The following is a 19,918-nucleotide window of genomic DNA, read 5'->3' as shown; positions in this document are numbered from 1 at the left end:
CCTTTAAAGTAATTGAAAGGCTTTTATGTGGAGGAGGAAGGAGACTTAGAGGCAACATGATATAGTGGAGAAAGCGTTGGATTTGGAATAAGGAAGACTGGGGTTGTTGTGAACAATCAATCTTGAGAGCAATTTGGAATATGCCCAAAGGACTATAAAACTGTATATACCCTTTGACTCAGCAGTGCCATTATTGGGTCTGAATCCCAAGGAAATTATAAAGGAGGGAAAAGGACCCATATGTTCCAAAATGTTTGTAGTAGCTCTTCTTGTGTTGGCAAAGAAGTAGAAAATGAGTAGATGCCCATCAATTATGGAATGGCTAGATAAGTTATGGTACATGAAAATAAATGGATTATAATTATGCTGTAAAAATGATGAATACACTAATTTTAGAAAAGCCTGGAAAGATTTATATGAATTGATGCTAAGTGAAATAAATGGAACCAGGAAAATATTGTATACAGCAACACAATAATTTTGTGCAATGATCAACTGTGATAGACTTGGTTCTTCTCAGCAACTCAGTGATCCAAAGCAATTCCAATAAACTTTGGATGGAAAACACCATCTGCATCCAGAAAGAGTTCTATAGAAACTGAATGTGGATCAATGCACATTATTTTCACCTTTTTTCTTCCTTTTTTTCTTGTGATTTTTCCCTTTTGTTCTGATTTTTGTTTCCCAATATGATATACTAAACTATGTAAAAAATGAATGTAAATATACATATATACATATATATATATACATACATACATATATATATATATATATATATAAAACCTAAATTTTTTTTTAATAAAATGATTTTGGCTCAACCCTGGGTAAATCAAATTACTTAATTTTTCTGAACTTCAGTTTCCTCATCTGTAAAATGGGAATTATTCTCCTAGAAGTACCCATCCCATAATATTGTTGTGAGGAATAAGTGAGATGGGATATAAAAAGCTGTTCATTAACATTAAAGCTTTACAAACATGACATTTATTGTCATTATCATTGACCAAGAATGAGCGTCACCAAGAGAACTGGTGCAAGTCAGAAATATCAAATACTGACTCTGATGCAGATAACTGGTTCTTTTACTCTAGATAAGTCTAGATAATTTTTATTACCTCCAATCAACTCTTAGAGATTCTTAAGTTGTAAAGTAGGTATCATTCTGCATTGAAGAAGGGAGTCTCCATACTAGGAGCTCCCTATACTGATGAAATCCTTGCTCTTCTTAAAAAAAAAAAAAAAAAAACAAACTATTCAATTATGAGCTACATCACGGTGATTATCAGTATGTAAAGTGCTTTATAACTGTGGAGTGCTAAGTAGATTTCAGCTGTAATCATTTTGAGGATCATAATAACAGAAAATGGACAGCTAAGCTAAACATAGCAGATAATCTTCCTGATTTTTGACTGTGTCAGGAAAACACCCCACGAATCATAATCTTTGCTTCTTAGATACATTCCTGGATTAGAAGAATAAATTTCTGTAAAAATAAGGGGAATTCTTCCCCCCCAGAAGATCCATAAGGAAAAAGACTATCTTTTGCAAATTTCAACTTAGTTTGTGTGATAGGCTGAACTCTTCTAGTTTGGAGTGATGGGAACAATGTTTGTATATTTTTTTTTTTTTTGGCTTTCCTTTGGTGGGAGGAAAGGGAAGTTTAGATTGCCAGTGATGAGAAGATAGGGAAATAGGGGATATTACAAATAGTTTCCTTGGAATAAAAGGAAAACATGTTGTCTTCCTTTACTGTCAATAAAACAACAAAAAAGTTGTTTTTATTTTAAAGAGAAGATAAAGAGGTGAAGGGAACATTTCAAAGTTTAACCAAATAAGAGGCTTTATAATTAATTGGCTGAGAATAGACCAGGATTATATATACATCCAAGTTGGATCCCAAGTCCCCAAGGCGGCCAGCCCCAAATGGTGAGACATGGGTTTAAGAGATAGTATCAAGAGCCCAGAGTGAGCTGAAGCTCCATATGGACATTAGATATCACAACATGGGGATACTCTTATTATTTTTAAAGTTATGTTGGGGAGAAGAAGAATACTAAAGAAAGGATGAAATCATTGCTTGAGGCAATGAATAACAGGGCGGTGAAAAGCCTAACTATTCAGTTCTTTTGCTTCTTTCTTCTTCCATGAAGGCTAATTTTGGCCTACAAAAGATAGAACAAAATGGTTCCCTGGGAGTTGGGAAGGAAACATTTGGGCCCTTAAGATCTCCTTTGTTTTGAGTCCCATTTCCATTTAAGGCTAAACTCATTCTCATGACTTTTAAGGGATCTGCAAGCACAGAGAGATATCCTCACCCTACCCCCAGCTATACATCAGTAATCGTGTGTGTCCCATTCTAAATCCTTAGAAAGTAGATTTATTTTGAAGGAACATCTAGTCTGATCCCCTTATTTTACAGATGGGGCAACTGAGGCCCATTGAGGATGAATAGCCAAGGTGGAAGAGAGAACAGAACTGGGATCTGGTATCAGGTTCTGTGACTCCAGATTCAGTTATCTCATGGGGAGGGACAGGAGGAGAGATTCTCTCACTCTGGAAAAGTCTCAGGTGTTGTGTGATGGTCCTAATAATGCTCACGACATCGAAAGTCAACAGAAAACAAATAATTGCCATGACCAATCTTGACTTCAGAGAACTGGCAGAGAAATACCTTCTTGGCAGGTGGTGGACCATGGATGTGGAATACACCATACTTTGTCATTCATGGCCAATGTTTGTTCTGATTAGCTGTATATTTTTGCTACAGCACAGGGTACTATTGGGAGCAGTGGAGTCACAGGGAAGTCATTGACAGTCGTGAAAAAAACATCAGTGCAAATTATTTTTTAAAGAAAAATAATCCCAGGTGATTGAGAGACATTTCCCATTTTGTCTAGCCCTTCTCCCAACTGTCTTACCTGTTCCAGGAGATTTCCCCTGAAATCTTCTGCATCTCCCCTAGGGTGGCTAGCAGCAACGAGGACTTTCCACAGCCCACTTGGCCCACGATCATGGTCAGCTGCCCTGCTCAGAGGAGGAGATGGCTGACAGAGATAGCAGCTGGCAGCAGGCTAGGGGCCAGAATGTGTCCCCCACATCCTGTCTCTGGGGCCACGCATTTCTTCTGTTTCCCCAAAGAAACTCTGTGGATCACCTTTTCATTGAACTCTATCCTCACTTAAGCCTAAATTCTTTCTATAACTTTCAAGTCTCTCCATAGAATTTGGTCTCCCCCTGAATGGGCATTTTTATCTGCCACTAGCCTCTCTTCATCCCCCCCCCACCCCCCTGAGGCTGGGGTTAAGTGACTTGCCCGGGGTCACACAGCTAGGAAGTGTTAAGTGTCTGAGACCAGATTTGAACTCGGGTCCTCCTGACTTTAAGGCTGGTGCTCTATCCACTACACCACCTAGCTTCCCTTCTTCCTTTCATCCTCCACCATTTCCCTAAACACCTTGCTAGTTCCTGTTTCATACCTTTGTACACATTGCTCTATCCCAGCCTGCATTGCAGAGCAAAGCCGACTACTAGGAGGTGAGGTGCTATCTCTATGGTAATTGACTGATAAAGAGATAGGGGAGAGTCTGATTCTTCTCACAGGGATATGGGAGGTTCTCATAAATATTAATATGAAAATTTAAACTCTTTTAGCCCATGGGAGAAGGTACCTGGGGGGAGGGAGGAGGGAGGAAGCGAGGGAGGGAGGGAGGGAGGGAGGGAGAGAGAGAGAGAGAGAGAGAGAGAGAGAGAGAGAGAGAGAGAGAGAGAGAGAGAGAGACACAGAGAGAGACACAGAGACACAGAGACAGAGACAGACAGAGACAGACAGACAGACAGAGACAGACAGAGACAGAGAGGGACAGAGAGAGACTGAGCTTCTGGGTTAAGGGTGAATTGGTACCTTGTGGGATGCGGATAGCTATATTGGAGAGTGTGGGGACTCCGTCAGATGTCCAGGTGAAGAATCCTCCTGTGATCTTTATCACCAGTGACCCCAGCCCAGAAAGAGAAGTGAACAAAAAAAAATAGACAGGACTTGAGATCCCCATCTTTTCCCTTCATGCTCCTCTGCTTTTTCACATACTCTGATTCAGATGATTTATTTCCAGGGAATGGAAAAATTGGAAAAAGTGGAAATCTTCCCTCCCACATTCATCTTCTTAAAAGAGTCAGTTTCCTCCTAGGACTAAGACCCTTCTCTAGAAGGAAGGTTCACTATACTAGAAATAAAACTTTCCTCCAGGGCCTCTATTGGTTGTAAAATCTTAGAATTTATTTATTTTGACACCTGAATAAACCATAGATTCAGGAAGTGGAAAGGTTGTCATTTGGTTCTGGGTCTTCTGGGACTTTTGGAGTCTGTTACTAGGGTGAGGACCAGATTATTCATGGTGCCAAAGGGCAGGGACACAGAAGGGGCCCAACTCACCCTCACACAGCTGTTGTCTGCTTCTTCATCGGGGTCCGGATTTTGCAGGTGCCCCATGAAGTTCCTACAGTCATCCCTGGCGGGCCGCTTCCGGTTCACAACCTTGAGTGGCTTGTCAGGAAGGGAGAAGAAGGTGGAGAGAGTAGGGGGTGTTATCTATGGATGAGCTTCTTCCTCATCTCAGGGACAGAAGAGGAGAAATCTCAGAGTTACTGTGGGGAGAACTTACTGAGCATCTCTTTTTCATGAGACACTGCCTATGCAATGGAGGAGACAAATACTGGTCTTTCCTCTCATTACACAGGAGGGGAGAGAGAAAGAGAAAGGTCTGGGCTGAGCTCCAAAGCCCATCCATGAAAAGAGAAGGGGTAGAGGGTCTCACCACTGCCTGAGATTTGCTGCTCTGGCCCTTATTAAGGGGCTCAGGCTGCGAGTACTGATCCTTCCCGATCTCCTCACTGGACAAGAACTCGCTCAGCTTCTGGACGCTGTGGAGAGAGCAGAGGGGTCTAAGGTCCTGGGCGTGCATGCAGACTGGCACCAAGAGTGGGGAGGGCAGCTCCTCTCATTCTGGGACTGGAAGGAGGGGTCTTGACCCAACAATTCCTGCTCTCAGAGGCTCAGGACAAAGAGAAGAAAGCCAGCTTCCCAGTGCCCACAAGCCAGTGGATATGACTGGTATTCCCTGAAGTCTGGGGGTGTGTGTCATGGGTTGAGGAGAGGGTTTTATGATCAAGGCCAATTAGTGATTATTGGATTTGGGCCTGAGGGATCAAACAGTGCATTTCTCTTCCTACTCACAAATTTTTTAAACCCCGTTATTCCTTTCATCATAGTGTGTGAAGTGGTCTGGGAGTGCTTCTCCTCTCTTTTCCTCTCCTCTCTTTCTCTCTCTTCTCTCTCTCTGTCTCTGTTTCTGTGTATCTCTTTCTGTGTCTCTGTCTCTATCTCTCTGTCTGTGTATCTGTGTATTTGTATCTAGGTCTGTCTCTGTGTCTCTCCCTGTGTATCTCTGTCTCTATCTCTCTGTCTCTGTCTTTCTATCTCTTTTTTCTCTCTTTGTTCCTGCCTTTCTGTCTCTATCTCTCTGTCTCTTTCTTTTTCTCTGTCTCACTCTATCATTTCTTCCCTTTCTCTCTCTTCTCCCCTTCCTCCTCTCTTCTTCCCTTCCTCCCTCTCTCTTCCTCCTTTCCTCCCTTCCTTCCTCTCTCCCTCCCTCTCTTTCTCTGTCTCTCTCTGTCTCTGTTTCTCTGTCTTTCTCTCTCTTTGTCTTTCTGTTTCTCTCTCTCTCTTTCTGTGTCTCTGTCTGTCTCCCCTTTCCTTTCCTCTCCTTTCCATCTTCCCTTTCATTACCAGTCCTGAATTAAATTCTTAGGTCTACCTGTGTGACCCTGAGCAAGTAATTTAACCTCTAGAGACCTCAGATGCCTTATCCCTAAAATAAAGATGATGGTACAGATAACTATTAAGGACCCTTGCACCCAGGATCTGGAAGAAAATCAGAGGCTCCAGGGCTCTCAGGGCTCCAGATGTTTTCTTTGAACTCCCTTCAGAGATGGCTTTGGAGATGAGTACCCAGCAGCCTCTGGGGCCTTCTGCACCATAAAGAAAGTATTGCTCTTCAGAGCTGGAATAGGATGGAGATGCCAAGTGGCAGCTGTGTCTTTCTGATTCTTGCCAGTTGCCTCTAATCTCCCCTCAGAGCTGCATTTGTAAATCCCCAGGAAGGACAAGCTGATAGGCCTACGTGAATTCAAGCCTGACCTTCTCCAGCTGCTTGTCCCCATGACCTAAGGAAACTCATTAAGGTCACAATGCTTGCTGGAAGAGGTGGGGGGGGGGAACTGTCCTGCTTGGGTAAGGGAGAGAAGAAGCCTTTCTTTTTCAGTTTGTTTTTCCTCCAAATGAAAAGGTCTAAAACCTGTCAGTTCTCCTGGACACTAATTGTACCCATGAGGCTTTGCATAGAGAAACTCCTGATTTATAACCATTTAGCCACAACTGCTCTGGCAGGTTAGGAATCTTACACATTTGTGGTTTCCCCCTCATATGACTTCAACCTGGTTACAGTTAATGATTTTTAAAAATTGATTGATGTAGGCACTTTTCTAATATTTTATTCAGTATTTTACATCAATATTTATTAGATATTCCTCTAAAAAAGAAATTGGCTGAGCTCTAAATGAATTCCCAAAGAAAAAAACTCTGGGCCTGGGTAGATTTGTGTTTGAATCCTATCAAATATTGAAAAAATGATGAATTGTATCTTTGGTTTTTGTATAGAACCCTTTGGATGTTCAATGGAAAACTCCCCACAGTGTGTCCTTATCTGTGTTACCACCCAGACTGTCTCATGCTGGGGAAGGGAAGTATTATTCCACTTGATATCATTCCTGGTTGTCAACTACTTTGTTCTGACAGCTTTGTCTCCTACCAGCTTGTCGTTGGGCAGGGAGTCACCTTTCTCTAGGTTGGAAGGACCAGGACTCCCATGGGACTGCCCAATGAACCAATTTCACAGGGCGAGGCTGAATATAATCTTTTCCCTGTGGGATGATTGAGAGTAGGATGGGCTTGTCTAAAGAATCCCCTCTCCCCGTTAAGATGCAAGAGCCCAGTTTAGATCTGCATCCCTCTGGTTTGTTTTTGTTGTCATTTCAATCATGTTTGTCATCCCATTTGGGGTTTTCTTGGCTGAGATACTAGAACACTTTGCCATTTTCTTCTCCAGTCCATTTTATAGATGAGGAAACTGAGGTAAACAGGATTAAGGGACTTACCCAGGATCACACAATCATTAAGTGTCTGGGGCTGCATTTGAATTTAGTAATATGACTCTAGGTCCCGCTGTTTATCCACTTTATCCACTCTAGCTGCCCTACTAACATGTAAAAGGCCCTGGAAGGATTTTTTAACTTGCTAACAGACCTTCACATTTCAGTATGAATAACAACCAAATCTTTTCTTGGGAGGTGTTTATTTACTTGTTTGTTTAAATGTCCAACCTGGAAATCATTTCAGCAGAAAGAATAATTGAGCTGGAATCAAAGGGTCTGATGTTTATTACCTATATGACCACGGGCTATTCACTTAAATGTTCTGTGTCTCAGTTTTCCCTTCTGTAAAATGAGTCGACCTATAGCAGTATGTGGTCCATGAGCTCTTTTCCAGTTCTAGGTCTATGACCCTGTGATTTCATCAGTGAGGAAGTATCCTCTGCCAACACTGATTAGCAATTACCCAGTAACTTATAGACCTGAGAGTGGCCTGAAGACATCCAGAGATTCTGTGTCATGTTAGGTCACGGTAAGTGTGTGTCAGAGGCAGGATATGAAGCCTGCTCTTTCTAGCTCCCAGGCTGCTTCTCTAGTCACTAAGCTTCTTTCTGTCCATAGCAGGTGCTTAATAAATGCTTGTTGATTGATGGATAAGGGGAAGTGGAGGAAAGAGTCCAAAACTTTCAGAGGAGATATTCCTATTTTAAAAAATGGAACAAGGAAAGACGCTTCCAACCATTCTCCTGGCAAATTTCATAATTTTATTAGGGCTAACTGGTCCAGGAAGATGGTAGGTTAAGAAGCACTCCTTTAACTAGGAAACTAAGAAAGTCCTGCTCTTTCCTCCTTTCCCTCCCCCATTCCCAATGCCTTGTCCACAGCCTTGGAGAGGGAATCGCCAACCATGCCTTCACTCCTGGGCCCCGGGAGGGCCAGGCTGAGTGACTAATGTGCTGAGTATGGGGATATAGCTGATGTAGACCAGAAAAAGTACCATCTTACCACTGAAGTACCATCAGTGAAGCTGCATCCCCTATACAGGTGGTCTAGACATGTCCACCCAGACCCTCGGAGCGGGTTTCCAGAAAAGAGATAACACTTTGTTTCTCACTATGTGGCAGAGGGGACAGGGCAAGGAGAGGGGAAGGGAAGGGTGTTTCCTCTTACCTGACCAGAGCTTTGACTGTAGATCGGACCACACTGGACAGCAGGAACAGGGGTGTGACCAGGATGTGGAAGAGGGAGAGAGATGCAAAAGCCACCGATGGCGAGAAGTTGGCCTCTTTGAAGAAGCTGACGTGGCTCACGAAAGTCTGGGGGATAGAGAAACGACATCTGGGAGGCAGGATCAGGGCATGAGGTAGTAGAAGTTGGGGGCCTGGGCCCAAAGAGAAGAGGGCTGGTGAGAAAGGGTGAGATCTGAGAGCCTGAGGGACTCTCTTCAAGTGGTGGAGAAGTCATCATGGGATCACTTAACCATGGGCAGGAGACCCAAAGATCAGCTAGTCCACTAGCATTGAACTTAAATAGGAATGGGGACCACTAAACCATACACGTCTCTCAGCAGATGGCATTATTATTGTTTAACCTTTGTTCTCAAAGAGAGCTGTGACCTCAGGGAGGGGCTACTCTGACACATGAGTGAATTGGAAGGTGCCTTTGCAGAGCCCTTCCTCACTTTCCCCTCCAGAGCCACCTGGATCCAGTGGCCAGATATAGATCAAGATGATTGGAGATATATTGACTCAGGAAACATAACATTATCTGTGTTCTTGTTCATTTGTGTCCAACTCTTTGTGACCTTGTGGACCATATCAACGCCAATACTGTCCAGTAATACCAAAGTGCTTTGCCATCTCCTTTTTCAAAGGTTAACAGAGATTAAATGACTTGTCCAGAATCACAGCTAGCCAGTGTCTGAGGCCACATTTAAATTCCGATCTACTTGATTACAAGGCCAGGACACTATCCACTGTGCTACCTAGCTGTCTCCTAATCTCTGTTCTACTGTGTTTTTATTTATTTTGTTAAATATTTCTCAAGTATGTTTTAATCTGGTTCTGGTTTCTCCTGGTAGTATTGTAGGACACAATCTGTTTGACACTTCTTGTTCATCTTCTCATTTTACAAATGGGGAAATTGAGGCCCAAGGCAGTGAAGAACCTAGACCCAAATCACACAGTTTGATGCATCAGAGCTGGGATTTTGCCCTAGACTAACTCCAGTGCCTGTGCCCTTTTGATTCTTAACTAGGTTTTTTAGACCAAGATTTCATAATTTGGATCAATAATACCTGAGAAGAGATTTCAGAGGGGTCTTTGAACTTGGATGGAGAAACAATTACATCTTTAATTTAACTGGCTTCCATTGTAATCCTATATATTCTATTTTATGCATTTAAAACATTATTCTGAGGAGTCTATTTCAGAGGGATCTGTGATCTTGGATGGGGAAACAATTACATCTTTAATTTAACCGGTTTCTCTTGTGATCCTACCTGTTTTATTTTGTGCATTTAAAAATACTATTCTGAGAAGAATCCATTGGCTGCAACCAGACTTTTAGCAGGATCCATCTCTCTCTCTCTCTCTCTCTCTCTCTCTCTCTCTCTCTCTCTCTCTCTCTCTCACACACACACACACACACACACACACACACACACACGGTTAAGAATTCCTAGTCTAGTCTAGACTGTGAATGTGGAAGCCTCAGGTGACATGCTGATTAGTGTGACTATATTGTTTTTCTCATTGTTTTTATTTTTTGTTATAAGGGATAGGTCTTAGGAAGAGGAAAGCAGGGGATATAGATTTGGAAATGAAATGCTTTAAGAACGAAAGATATCAATAAAGAAAGTCCCCTAATGAGTAATAGAGTTAATGCTCGATACTGCTCTCCTTCCCTCCCTCCTCCCTGTCCCTTCTTCCTTCTCTCTTATTTGGGGGAATAACATCAGGAGGAAATTGGAGAATTAGATAATACCACTTCTCTGTTCCTTTGGGCAATAACTTACTTGCTCTATGTGGTCAGATGGGAAATGGGAATTAGGTGATTATGAAATAGCCTCCTTTCCCCTTTAGCCCTTGGCTGCCTTGCCAGGTTTAAAGGCATCCATTACTAGGACAAATTGCATTCAGTTTGTGCAGGGCCCAGACAAAGCAGATTCCCAGAAAGTGAATTCCCAGGCATGATTGATAGAGAGTGAAATCGGACACTTTAAAACCATAAAACCAGGCTCTTTAAAAATCATAGCTGGAGTTGGGCTGCTCAGGACTGGGGTACATATTCAGGGCTCCTTCAGGGAGGTGGTTCTGGGTAGTCTTTCAATGTCTGACTCTTTTTATGCCCTAAATCACTTCCATATACTTAGCAATTTAAGAACGAAAGTGGTGTTCTTGCTGTATTTTGAACAAGATGCTTCATCTTCCACCATCCCTCTGCATTTTTATTGGCTGTCCTCCAGGTATGGTATTCTCTTCTTCCCTATTTGCATCAACTGGCTTCCTTCAAAGATTCAGCTTAAATTGTATCTTCTAGCAGAAACCTTTCTTGATTCTACCCCCATCCTCCCAATCAGAGTGCTTTCTCTGTGAGATTCTCTTCAATTTTTCCTGGCTATATTTTATTTGAACATAGTTTTGCCTGTTGGCTCCTTCATTAGATTGTAAACTCCTTGAGGGCAGGGGAAGTTTTTGCTTAAAAAAAAATCTCCGGTGCAAAATTTTTGCACAAAAAACAAAAACAAAACAAACCTGGTGCTTAGTGCACTGACACAGACTTAAGGTAGCCTTGTTTGCTTCCTAGGTTCTTGTTCCTACCCCAATCCTTTCTGCAGGTGGGCCGGGAGTCACTTGAGATAAGAAAATAAAGGGAGCTTTCACCTTGATCCCCATTTGGGTTAAGGTCACTTTCAGAAAACTCAACCAAAGCAGATGACAGTTGGGAAACTCCAAACACTGAGTCCCCTTTCAACTGCATTTTCCTACCCCCCCCCCCCCCCCCCCGTCCCCCATCCCAAGTCCTATATACATACTTACAATCAGGACAGCTGCAATCGGGATTGCTGTGTTCATAAAAACTGTGGACAAAGCAAACACAGTTATTTCGAATAGCAGACTATTTCTACTAAAATCGTGATGATAATGCTTGGTTTTAGAATGCTTAGGGTTAGAAACTGTTTTCTTCACAACAACCCTGTGAGTGTAAGGATAATTGTCATCATTTTACAGAGGCAAAACTGAAGCTCTAAGAGAATGACTCAACCACAATCACATGGCTAGTCAGGGCTATTTGAACTCAGGGTTTCCTAACTTCAACACTTTACTACTTGGGGAATGGATAGTAGGACATAACTTCCTTTTCTCAATAGAGAGGTGTAGGATTAAGGGGATGGGCAACATACTTTCTGTTTTGCACAACAGTTACTATGTTACTTTTGCTTAAAAGTCTTTTATTGTTACAAAGGGAGGATTCAGTTCTGAAAAATGGAGGATCTATTCAGAAACGAATGTGATGCAAAATCAAAATGTCTATTTAATAAGATGTTAAATTAAAAACAACCTATTAACATAACAATAATTACTAACATTCATGAATTACTTAAAAGTTTGCAAAGCACCTTAAATACATTACCTCATTTTATCCTTACTTTTTATGTTTTATAGATGAGGAAACTGAGTCTGAAAGAGGTTAAGTGATTTGGCCAGGATCACAGAGCTTTTAAATATCTGGGGAAGGAGATAAACTTCTCCTTTTCTGAATCCAAGTCCAATCTCTCTATCCATAATGTCATTTATACTGGAATTTCATCTTTGACAGGGGTTCTTAATCAGAGATCCATGAACTTCAAAAAATATTTTGATAATTATATTTCAATAAAATTGCTTTTCTTTGTAATCATATCTATTTTATTTTATGTATTTAAACTCAGTACTATTAGAAGGGGACTGGAACTTCAACAGATTGCAAAAGAGGACCATAACATAAAAGAGGTTAAGAACTCTTAAACTATGGAGAGAGAGTTCCCTTTCCCCCTCCCTCTGTTCTCTCTAGCTTTTTCTCTCCTTCCTCCCTCTCTCTTCCTCTCTTCCTCCCTTTCTCTCTTTTTTTCTCTCTCCCTTCCTCCCTTCCTTTTTCTTCCTCCCTTTCTTTTTTCTTTCTCTTTCTCTCTCTCTCTTCCTTCCTTCCTTCCTTCCTTCCTTCCTTCCTTCCTTCCTTCCTTCCTTCCTCCTTTTCTTCCTTCCTCCTTTTCTTCCTTCCTTCCTTCCTTCCTTCCTTCCTTCCTTCCTTCCTTCCTTCCTTCCTTCCTTCCTTCCTTCCTTCCTTCCTTCCTTCCTTCCTTCCTTCCTCCTTTCCTTCCTTCCTTCCTTCCTTCCTTCCTTCCTTCCTTCCTTCCTTCCTTCCTTCCTTCTTTCCTTCCTTCCTTCCTTCCTTCCTTCCTACCTTCCTTCCTCCTTTCCTTCCTTCCTCCTTTCTTTCCTTCCTTCCTTCCTTCTTTCCTTCCTTCCTCTTTTTGTAGGATACAGGGGTATAATTTTATCTTTATGATAGTACTTGGTAGCACTAATTAAAATGTTTTCTATTAAAATAAATGGTTTTTTAAAGGTAAATACATAGACACACAAGCTCACATATTCGGAATGGGAGACAAAGGAAAAACATGAACAAAATGCTCTAGGGAATTTTTAGGAGGGAAAGAATACTCCTAAGTTGGGCAATGGAGTGAGTGAATGTTGACTCCCTTGTTGGATGTGGGGGGTGACTACTGCCTGCATATCTTCCCCCAGATCCCTTCAGTTCTGGCTCTTGATGCTAGGATCTTAATACATCTGGTAGGGTAGAGAAGTTGAGCTCAATTTCCCAGGGCCTCGTTTCTAGAGACAGCTGAGTTGGCAAACTTTTCCTCATGATCACTAATGATACCCAGAAACTTCTTCCCTTCATCTCACCTCCTTCCTGGCCTCGACTCCCCTAATTTAGCATCTAGCATCCTCATTTGAGTTGCTTAAAGCCAGGTTCTATAATAAGACCAATTACAACTACATTGCCCTCTCCAAAAAAGCACTTATTTTTCCAGTTAGGAAAGATACCCAAGGTTGGAGCTAGGCATGTGCATTTGGATTCCCTCCAATGAACTTTTAAGTTTGATACTGTGATACAGGAGGATTTTTCTCCAGCATCCTGGAGGGAAAGGATACGTTGGTCAGCACCATTCTCAAGAATTCCTTCTCAAAACGTTTGGTGGAAACTGACTGACCATAGAAAAAAATCACTGACTTGGGAGTCAGGGAACCTGAGTTCAAATCCCAGCTCTGATTTTTACCTACTTTGGGCAAATCATCTAATGACTCAAACTCAATATCTGGAAAATGAGGAAACAGGGTTGGATTAGATGGCTTCTGAGGTCCTTCCTAATTCTGGATCTGTGGTCCTATGACAATGCCTGAAGCCTCAATTGCTATAGCCCCTGCCTCAGGAGAGCTACTAATATGCGGGCAGAGTGGGTACCTACCTAGCCTTGGGAAGCTTCCAGTATGAGGGAGGAGGACTTCATAGATGTCATATTCCAGTGTCTTATCACAAACTTGCACACAGTTAGTGCTCAATAAATATTTGCTGATAGTAGGAGGGCTCTTGACACCATGCCAATCAAAGATCAGTTGAAGAAACTAGAGAAAACTGAAGGGGGAATATGAAAATTCATCTCAGGCATCTGAAGAGCTTTCATTGAAAGGAGATATTAGCTTTATTCCTTGTAGCTTCCTAGACTCATATCTAACATCACAGTAATTGGCCAGAGCCATCTAAGTCCAATTGCCTCATTTGACAGAAGAATAAACTGAGACTGAGGGAGGTTAAGTGATTTATCTACAGGCACATGGATAGGAAACTTCAAAGCTGAGATTTGGGACCCAGGTTCTCTGAAACAGAACCAGGACTTTCAGGATTAGATGTTGTAGAGAGTTTTCCTTTTGAATCTTATTTTTACCAACCTTTGGTTTCCTTTTTTAAAATACAATGTTAAATAAATGTTTGTTTTATTCCAAAATTAAAAATAAATAAAAAAAACCCACAAAGACATTATTCTAAAAAGAGTCCAGATTGCCAAAGGTATCTATCATATAAAATAGTTTTCAAGTCTGATCCCTTCATTTTACCAAAGGGATTGGAGGCTCAGACATAGGACATGACTGGTCCAATATCAGGATGCTAGCAGAGCTGATTCAAACCCAAATACTTCAACTGCAAAGTCAGTGTTTTTGTTAACACCTCAAGCTGTTAAGATTGGACCCTTTTCCGTCTTTCCTGTTAGACTGATATTACTGGGATTGGATAACACCTGCAAGTCATCTTAAAACTACTGTGTTAATCTAGGCTCGTATAAGGTTCCAGAGTTAATAAATATTTTACCCAACAGCCCAACTGTGCCTTCTGCATACTGCCAGCTTCCCTGCAGGGGGGAGGCAAGGACAGGATATTGGAGGTGTACCAGGCTGAGTCTAATTAGAATTCACACCTGCACCAGGAATGCATGGAGCTAGGGCTGACAGATTGGCCTGGTGTGGTGTTCCAGGTCTTATTGTCTATGAAAATCCACAAAACACAATAAAAGAACAGACTGAATCTGGCACTGGCTCAGGGGAGCCTCCAGGGACTTCTTGGGTTACTCACTGAATGAATTCATGGCTGCACCAATGCTGCAGACCTATTTCCCTTTTCTTACTCTGGTCTGGGACAGGAAATCAGTGACGGGACACCCAATCTACCCATTGTGACCCTCTGTGGGACTGGTATAATGAAGGAAGATTTCAAAGAATTAGAAACTGGAGCTGAGCTAGGGCACTGAGGCCACCTTGTCTTCCCTCCCCCGGGGCAAGAGTACTAAGGACATCAGCTGCCAAAGTCACTTTTGAGGGACCTCAGGGATCATGGTTCAGTTTCAGTCATTAAGAAAAGAAAACCTGAATCTTTAGAACTGAAAGGTGGTCACCTTCCCACGCTTCCTTATTTCACAGGGCATGATCAGCCCCATTCCCCAAAGGTGTATTGATCTCTGATCCCATGAGCTCCTGACACTCATTCATATTTATGTTGTGAACAGGGAAAGCCCCTTCCCTTGGATGTCTAATCTTCTGGGTTTTAAGATCAGATAGAGTATTAGACCTGGAATCAGAAAGACCAGCTTCAGACACCTACTAGCTATGTGATCCTTGATAAATCACATAACCACAACCTACCTCAGTTTCCTCATTTGTAAAACAGGGATAGTACCCAGATCCCAGGGCTGTTGCGAAGATAAAATGAGATATTTGCAAAGCACTTTGCAATCCTAAAGCACTATATATATATATACATATATATATATATGTATATATACATATATATATATATATATGTGCTAGCTATTCTTAAGAGAAGGTTTAGAATAGCTTTTGTGAGGAGTGATACAGGGAATCAATTAGGGAGGAATAAAAATTGCCTTGTTTTATTGAAGGTCCAGTTGAAGTAGAGTAGCATTAATTTATAATGTACTCAGTAAGCCAGCTGAGATTTCTTCTAGTTCCATTTAACTGGAGGAGAGAAGGAAATTGTGGGAGTGATCTCGATCTTATCTTTTTTATTACTCTGTGATCGTCTCTAAGACACAGAGCATGCCTTATTCATTTGGATGCTCAACATACAGTGGAAGACATAGAAAGTACTCACTCAGTGGGGGTTTGCTGAATTGCATGGAGCATGGGAAAGAATTGAAGTCTACCTTTGGAGCTGGAAGGCCTAGGTTCAAATCTCTCTTAATATTTATTACCTTTGTGATCTTGAGCAAATCACCACGGACCTCAGTTTCCCCATGAGAGGTTGGACTGACATCCCTTTTATCTCAAGATAATGATTCTGTGATGCTAAGGATACCGGATCCTTTTGGAGCCAATGTTTTTAACTGAAATATTGGAAGATTCAGATGTTGAATGAGCAGGATCCATCCTGGGCTAGAGAAACCCATTGCATTATGGTCGTATCTCCACACTGTAGCCTCAGAGATAGAATTAGAGGTGTCCATGCTGCTGAGCAAGGAGCTTTTAAGAGGGTATCAGGGATAAACTGACTTCTAATGGTGAGAGAGAAGACGGACTGGGAAGTATGAGTATTTGCTGCTGTGCCTATTTACACCTTAATCATTCTTTAAAATCCAGCTAAGCTTCTCCAGGAAGTATTCTCTGTTTACTTTGTCTCATTGTCTCCTTTCCCCTAAGCTTCAAAAGTCTGGATTAAATAGTTTTCTAATTGATTCGTGTGCATTAATCTTGACTCCCCAGGAAACTGAGGGGTCCTTAAGGGCAGGGGCCATGTCTCCTAATTCTCTAATTTCCCTTTTTATAGGGCTGGATACATTGTGTATCCCATTGATTGATTGATGAGTCCTCTGTTTTCCACCATCTGGCACTACGTCCTCTGGGTATTCATGCCTAGTTAATCTGCCCCTAAGCCTGCCTTGCTTTCTCTCTGGTGGGCAAGACGAGGCTCAGCTGACCCACACATCTGGGGTGTACACTGACTGGCAGCCAAGGGAGTGCCCAGGTAGGCCCCCATCAGGAAATATTTCTCCAAAGCTCTTGGCTCCAGGGACCTTTCAGGTGACTGGATGGATGAAAGATGCCCCATTAAACTCAAGCCTAATGAGCTGTGTCTGGACACCTGGCTCCATGAGCTGTGGGGACACCAAACAGAGAAGCAGACATTAGAGGTAGACGCCAGCAGCCAGAAGGTATTTCCTTCCCTCTCTATCCCCCCACTGCCTTTTCAATGTGGTGCAACAGAAACACGTGGGCCAGAGCAAATATACTGAACAAATACCATTTTATTTTTAAAGCTTTCCTTCCTTTCCCCTGCATCTCTCACATCACTAGATTGATCTGTTGGGCCTCATTAGCTGCCTCAGGAGCCAGGGTAGGATCCCTTTCCAGGTGTTCAGAGATCCAGGTGATGTCCCTCCTTCCCTGCTCCCCACTATGTCTGAACCTTCCCCCACCCCCACCCCCCAGGGTCCTGGTTAGTCACACCTCCCTGAATGAACGACTTGGCTGCTGAGCTCCTGACTCTGAAATCCTGTGATTCTGTGACTTACTAGAGATGGAGGTATAGATGGCGAAGGCCTTGAGGCTGGTCATCTCCTTCCTACGAGTCATCTCCACCTGAGCACGGAAGATGTTTTCCCAAGCGTAGAGTTTGAGAAGCTTGATCCCCCGGAGCATTTCATTTGTCTTTTTCAACCTCTCGTTGGAATACTCCTGCCAGATTCATATGGAGTTAGGTGGAGACTAGTCTGATCATGTCATTTCTACTCTCCCTGCTCCTGCCACTCATTAACCTTCAGTGGCTCCCTACCGCCCCTGATCAAACAAAATAAAAACTCCTCTGTTTGCCATTTGAACCCTTTCTCATCCTTCTGGTCTTCTTATAAATGACCCCCTTCTGAGAATTAGTACCCACCATGACTATGAGGATCCATATCTTCCATGAGGTCTTCCTTTCTACCTTAGCTTTCACTGATCCTGCTGGCCCTTCCTATGGAAGAAGTTTGGCAGAGTGGAAAGACCACTGGCTATAGAGTAAGAAGTCTTTAATCTAACACTTGCTAGCTATGTAGCCTCAGGAGTCATTTAACCCTTTTAAACCTCAGTTTCATTATCTGTAAAATGGGGCAATCATATGGTCATAGTGGAACCTCTGGAAACCTTAAAGTGAAGTGTACATGTGAGTTCATATAAAGGTGAGGCTTTAACATTGACTTCTGTTCTGTTTGATATTGTTAATTGTTTTGTCTGTGAGTCTTTGTGTGTATTTTCCCAACTAGACTATAAGATCCTTAAGACTAGAGACTGTAGATTCTTCTCTACATCCCCTTGGGTAGACCAGTTCCAAGAGTGAACACACAGTAGGAGCTCAATGTTGTCTAGTTTGCTAACTGAAACTTGGAACCTCTGTGAGATGACAAGGAAGAGAAATCTTCAAGACTACAATGACAAGAGAGTTCCCTGAAGAATCTGGGGAAATCATTTAGACTGTTTCCTGAGAGAGAGTTAGGTGCCATAAAGGTAGCTTAGTGATACAGTAGAGAGAGAGTTGAACTTGGAATCAGGGAGGTCTGAATTCACATCCAGTCTCAGCCACTTACTAGCTATATGAACCTAGGCAAGTCACTTAACCTCTCTCAGCCTCCAAATGTAAAATGGAGCAACAGCATTATGGACTTCACATGGCTGTCATGAGGGCATAAAATAAAATATATACATATGTATTTTATTTATATACATCCATCTACTCAAAGAAACATCTATATCTATGTCTTTATAAACTTCAAAATTTACATAATTGTGCTTTAGTCATTTCAGTCATGTCTAACTCTTTGTGAGTTATTCTTGGCAAAGAGTAGTTTGCCATTCCTTCTCTGGCTCATTTTACAGGTAAAGAACTGAGGCTAACAGGATTAAGTGACTTTTCCAGAGTCACACAACTAATAAGTATCTGCATGAATGTTAGCTATTGTTAATTAGGAGGTAATTTGTTATCATGCAACCCTATGATTTCCCTTCATATTCTGGTGAAACAAAAGTTCTTTCATGGGAGATAGCATGCATCCAGATGGACTGAGTCAAAAACAGAACATTCGGAATATGTCCTTGCCTTCTCTCTGTTCCCTACCAAATGATTCAACTAAGATTCAGCTAGAGAGAGGGAGAAAGAGTTAGAGGAGAATGATCATCTGTGGCAGATCAGAAGAGAGAGCACTCAGGCAGGGGAAGGGTGGGTGAAGGGGAGACAAAGGCATGCCCTGCAGACACTCACCAACGTGCTCCTCTGGGCTTGGGAGAGCTTGGTAGCCACAAAATACTGGATAGGAGCCAAGACAATGATGACAGCTGCTCCAATTAAGGCGCTGAGCCCAAGGAGATAGTAGAGAAGAATCACCCCCACAATGATCTAGGGAGATCAAGGAGAGACACATTCAATTTATAGGATCCTGGATCTAGAGCTGGAAGTAACCTCTAAAGCTTAGTTTAACATTCATTTTACAGATAAAGAAACTGAGGTCGGAATAATTAAGTTACTTGCCCCAGTCCAGTACCAAAAGTGGAATTTGAACCCAGGGCCACTGATGCTAGAGTCAATGCTTGCACCCCAGTGCCTCAACCAATGCTGATCGAAGGCTTACTACGTGCAAACAACTGCGATAGGCACTGGAGATACAAAGACAAAAAGAAAAGTAATCCCTTTTCTCAGGGAGCTTACATTCTACTAGAAATACAAATAAATATGACATAACTTGAGGAAACTTGAGGGAGATCAGAAAAGCCTTCCTGTAAGAGGAAGATTTGAACTCAAAGAAAAAAAAGCTCAGAATCTTCCAGTGATCTGTCTACAAATGCCTAAGGCTTCGTCTAGGGTTTTCTCATGCTCCATAAAAATCAAGGGTCATGGTGACTATTCTGCTCCTTGAACCTTCAGAATTTGTCCCTTCTTAGTTTGACTTTCAGGTAGTAGAATATTTCAGGACCAAGAATCAAATCTGACCACTTCTAATCCAGGGAAGATGGATTGAAAAAATTTATGGACTGGAAAATGTTTATTTTTTTATTTTTTTTATTTTTTTAAAGGCTAGCCTTCCTGTTAATTCCAATCAGTTCTCTTGCTCACTTGAGTAAACGGAGGA

The 19,918-nt window shown here is 42.0% G+C and overlaps 1 protein-coding gene across 1 annotated transcript in view; it reads right to left on the bottom strand.

The window, feature by feature from the left end:
* ABCC8 (ATP binding cassette subfamily C member 8) overlaps positions 1-19,918 on the bottom strand; it is a gene marked incomplete in the record, with an annotated part of 117,595 nt that overhangs the window by 42,931 nt on the left and 54,746 nt on the right. Inside the window, 8 exon segments of the mRNA XM_074276771.1 lie at positions 2,922-3,027; positions 3,905-3,980; positions 4,433-4,543; positions 4,815-4,920; positions 8,377-8,522; positions 11,247-11,287; positions 17,333-17,495; positions 19,054-19,188. Of these exon segments, the coding sequence (XP_074132872.1) occupies positions 2,922-3,027; positions 3,905-3,980; positions 4,433-4,543; positions 4,815-4,920; positions 8,377-8,522; positions 11,247-11,287; positions 17,333-17,495; positions 19,054-19,188 (884 nt within the window).

Source organism: Sminthopsis crassicaudata, chromosome 6 (genome assembly GCF_048593235.1).
Source record: "Sminthopsis crassicaudata isolate SCR6 chromosome 6, ASM4859323v1, whole genome shotgun sequence".
In the NCBI taxonomy this organism is placed as follows: domain Eukaryota; kingdom Metazoa; phylum Chordata; class Mammalia; order Dasyuromorphia; family Dasyuridae; genus Sminthopsis; species Sminthopsis crassicaudata.
Note: the sequence above shows the minus strand (reverse complement) of the source record. Positions and strands in the feature narration are given on the sequence as shown.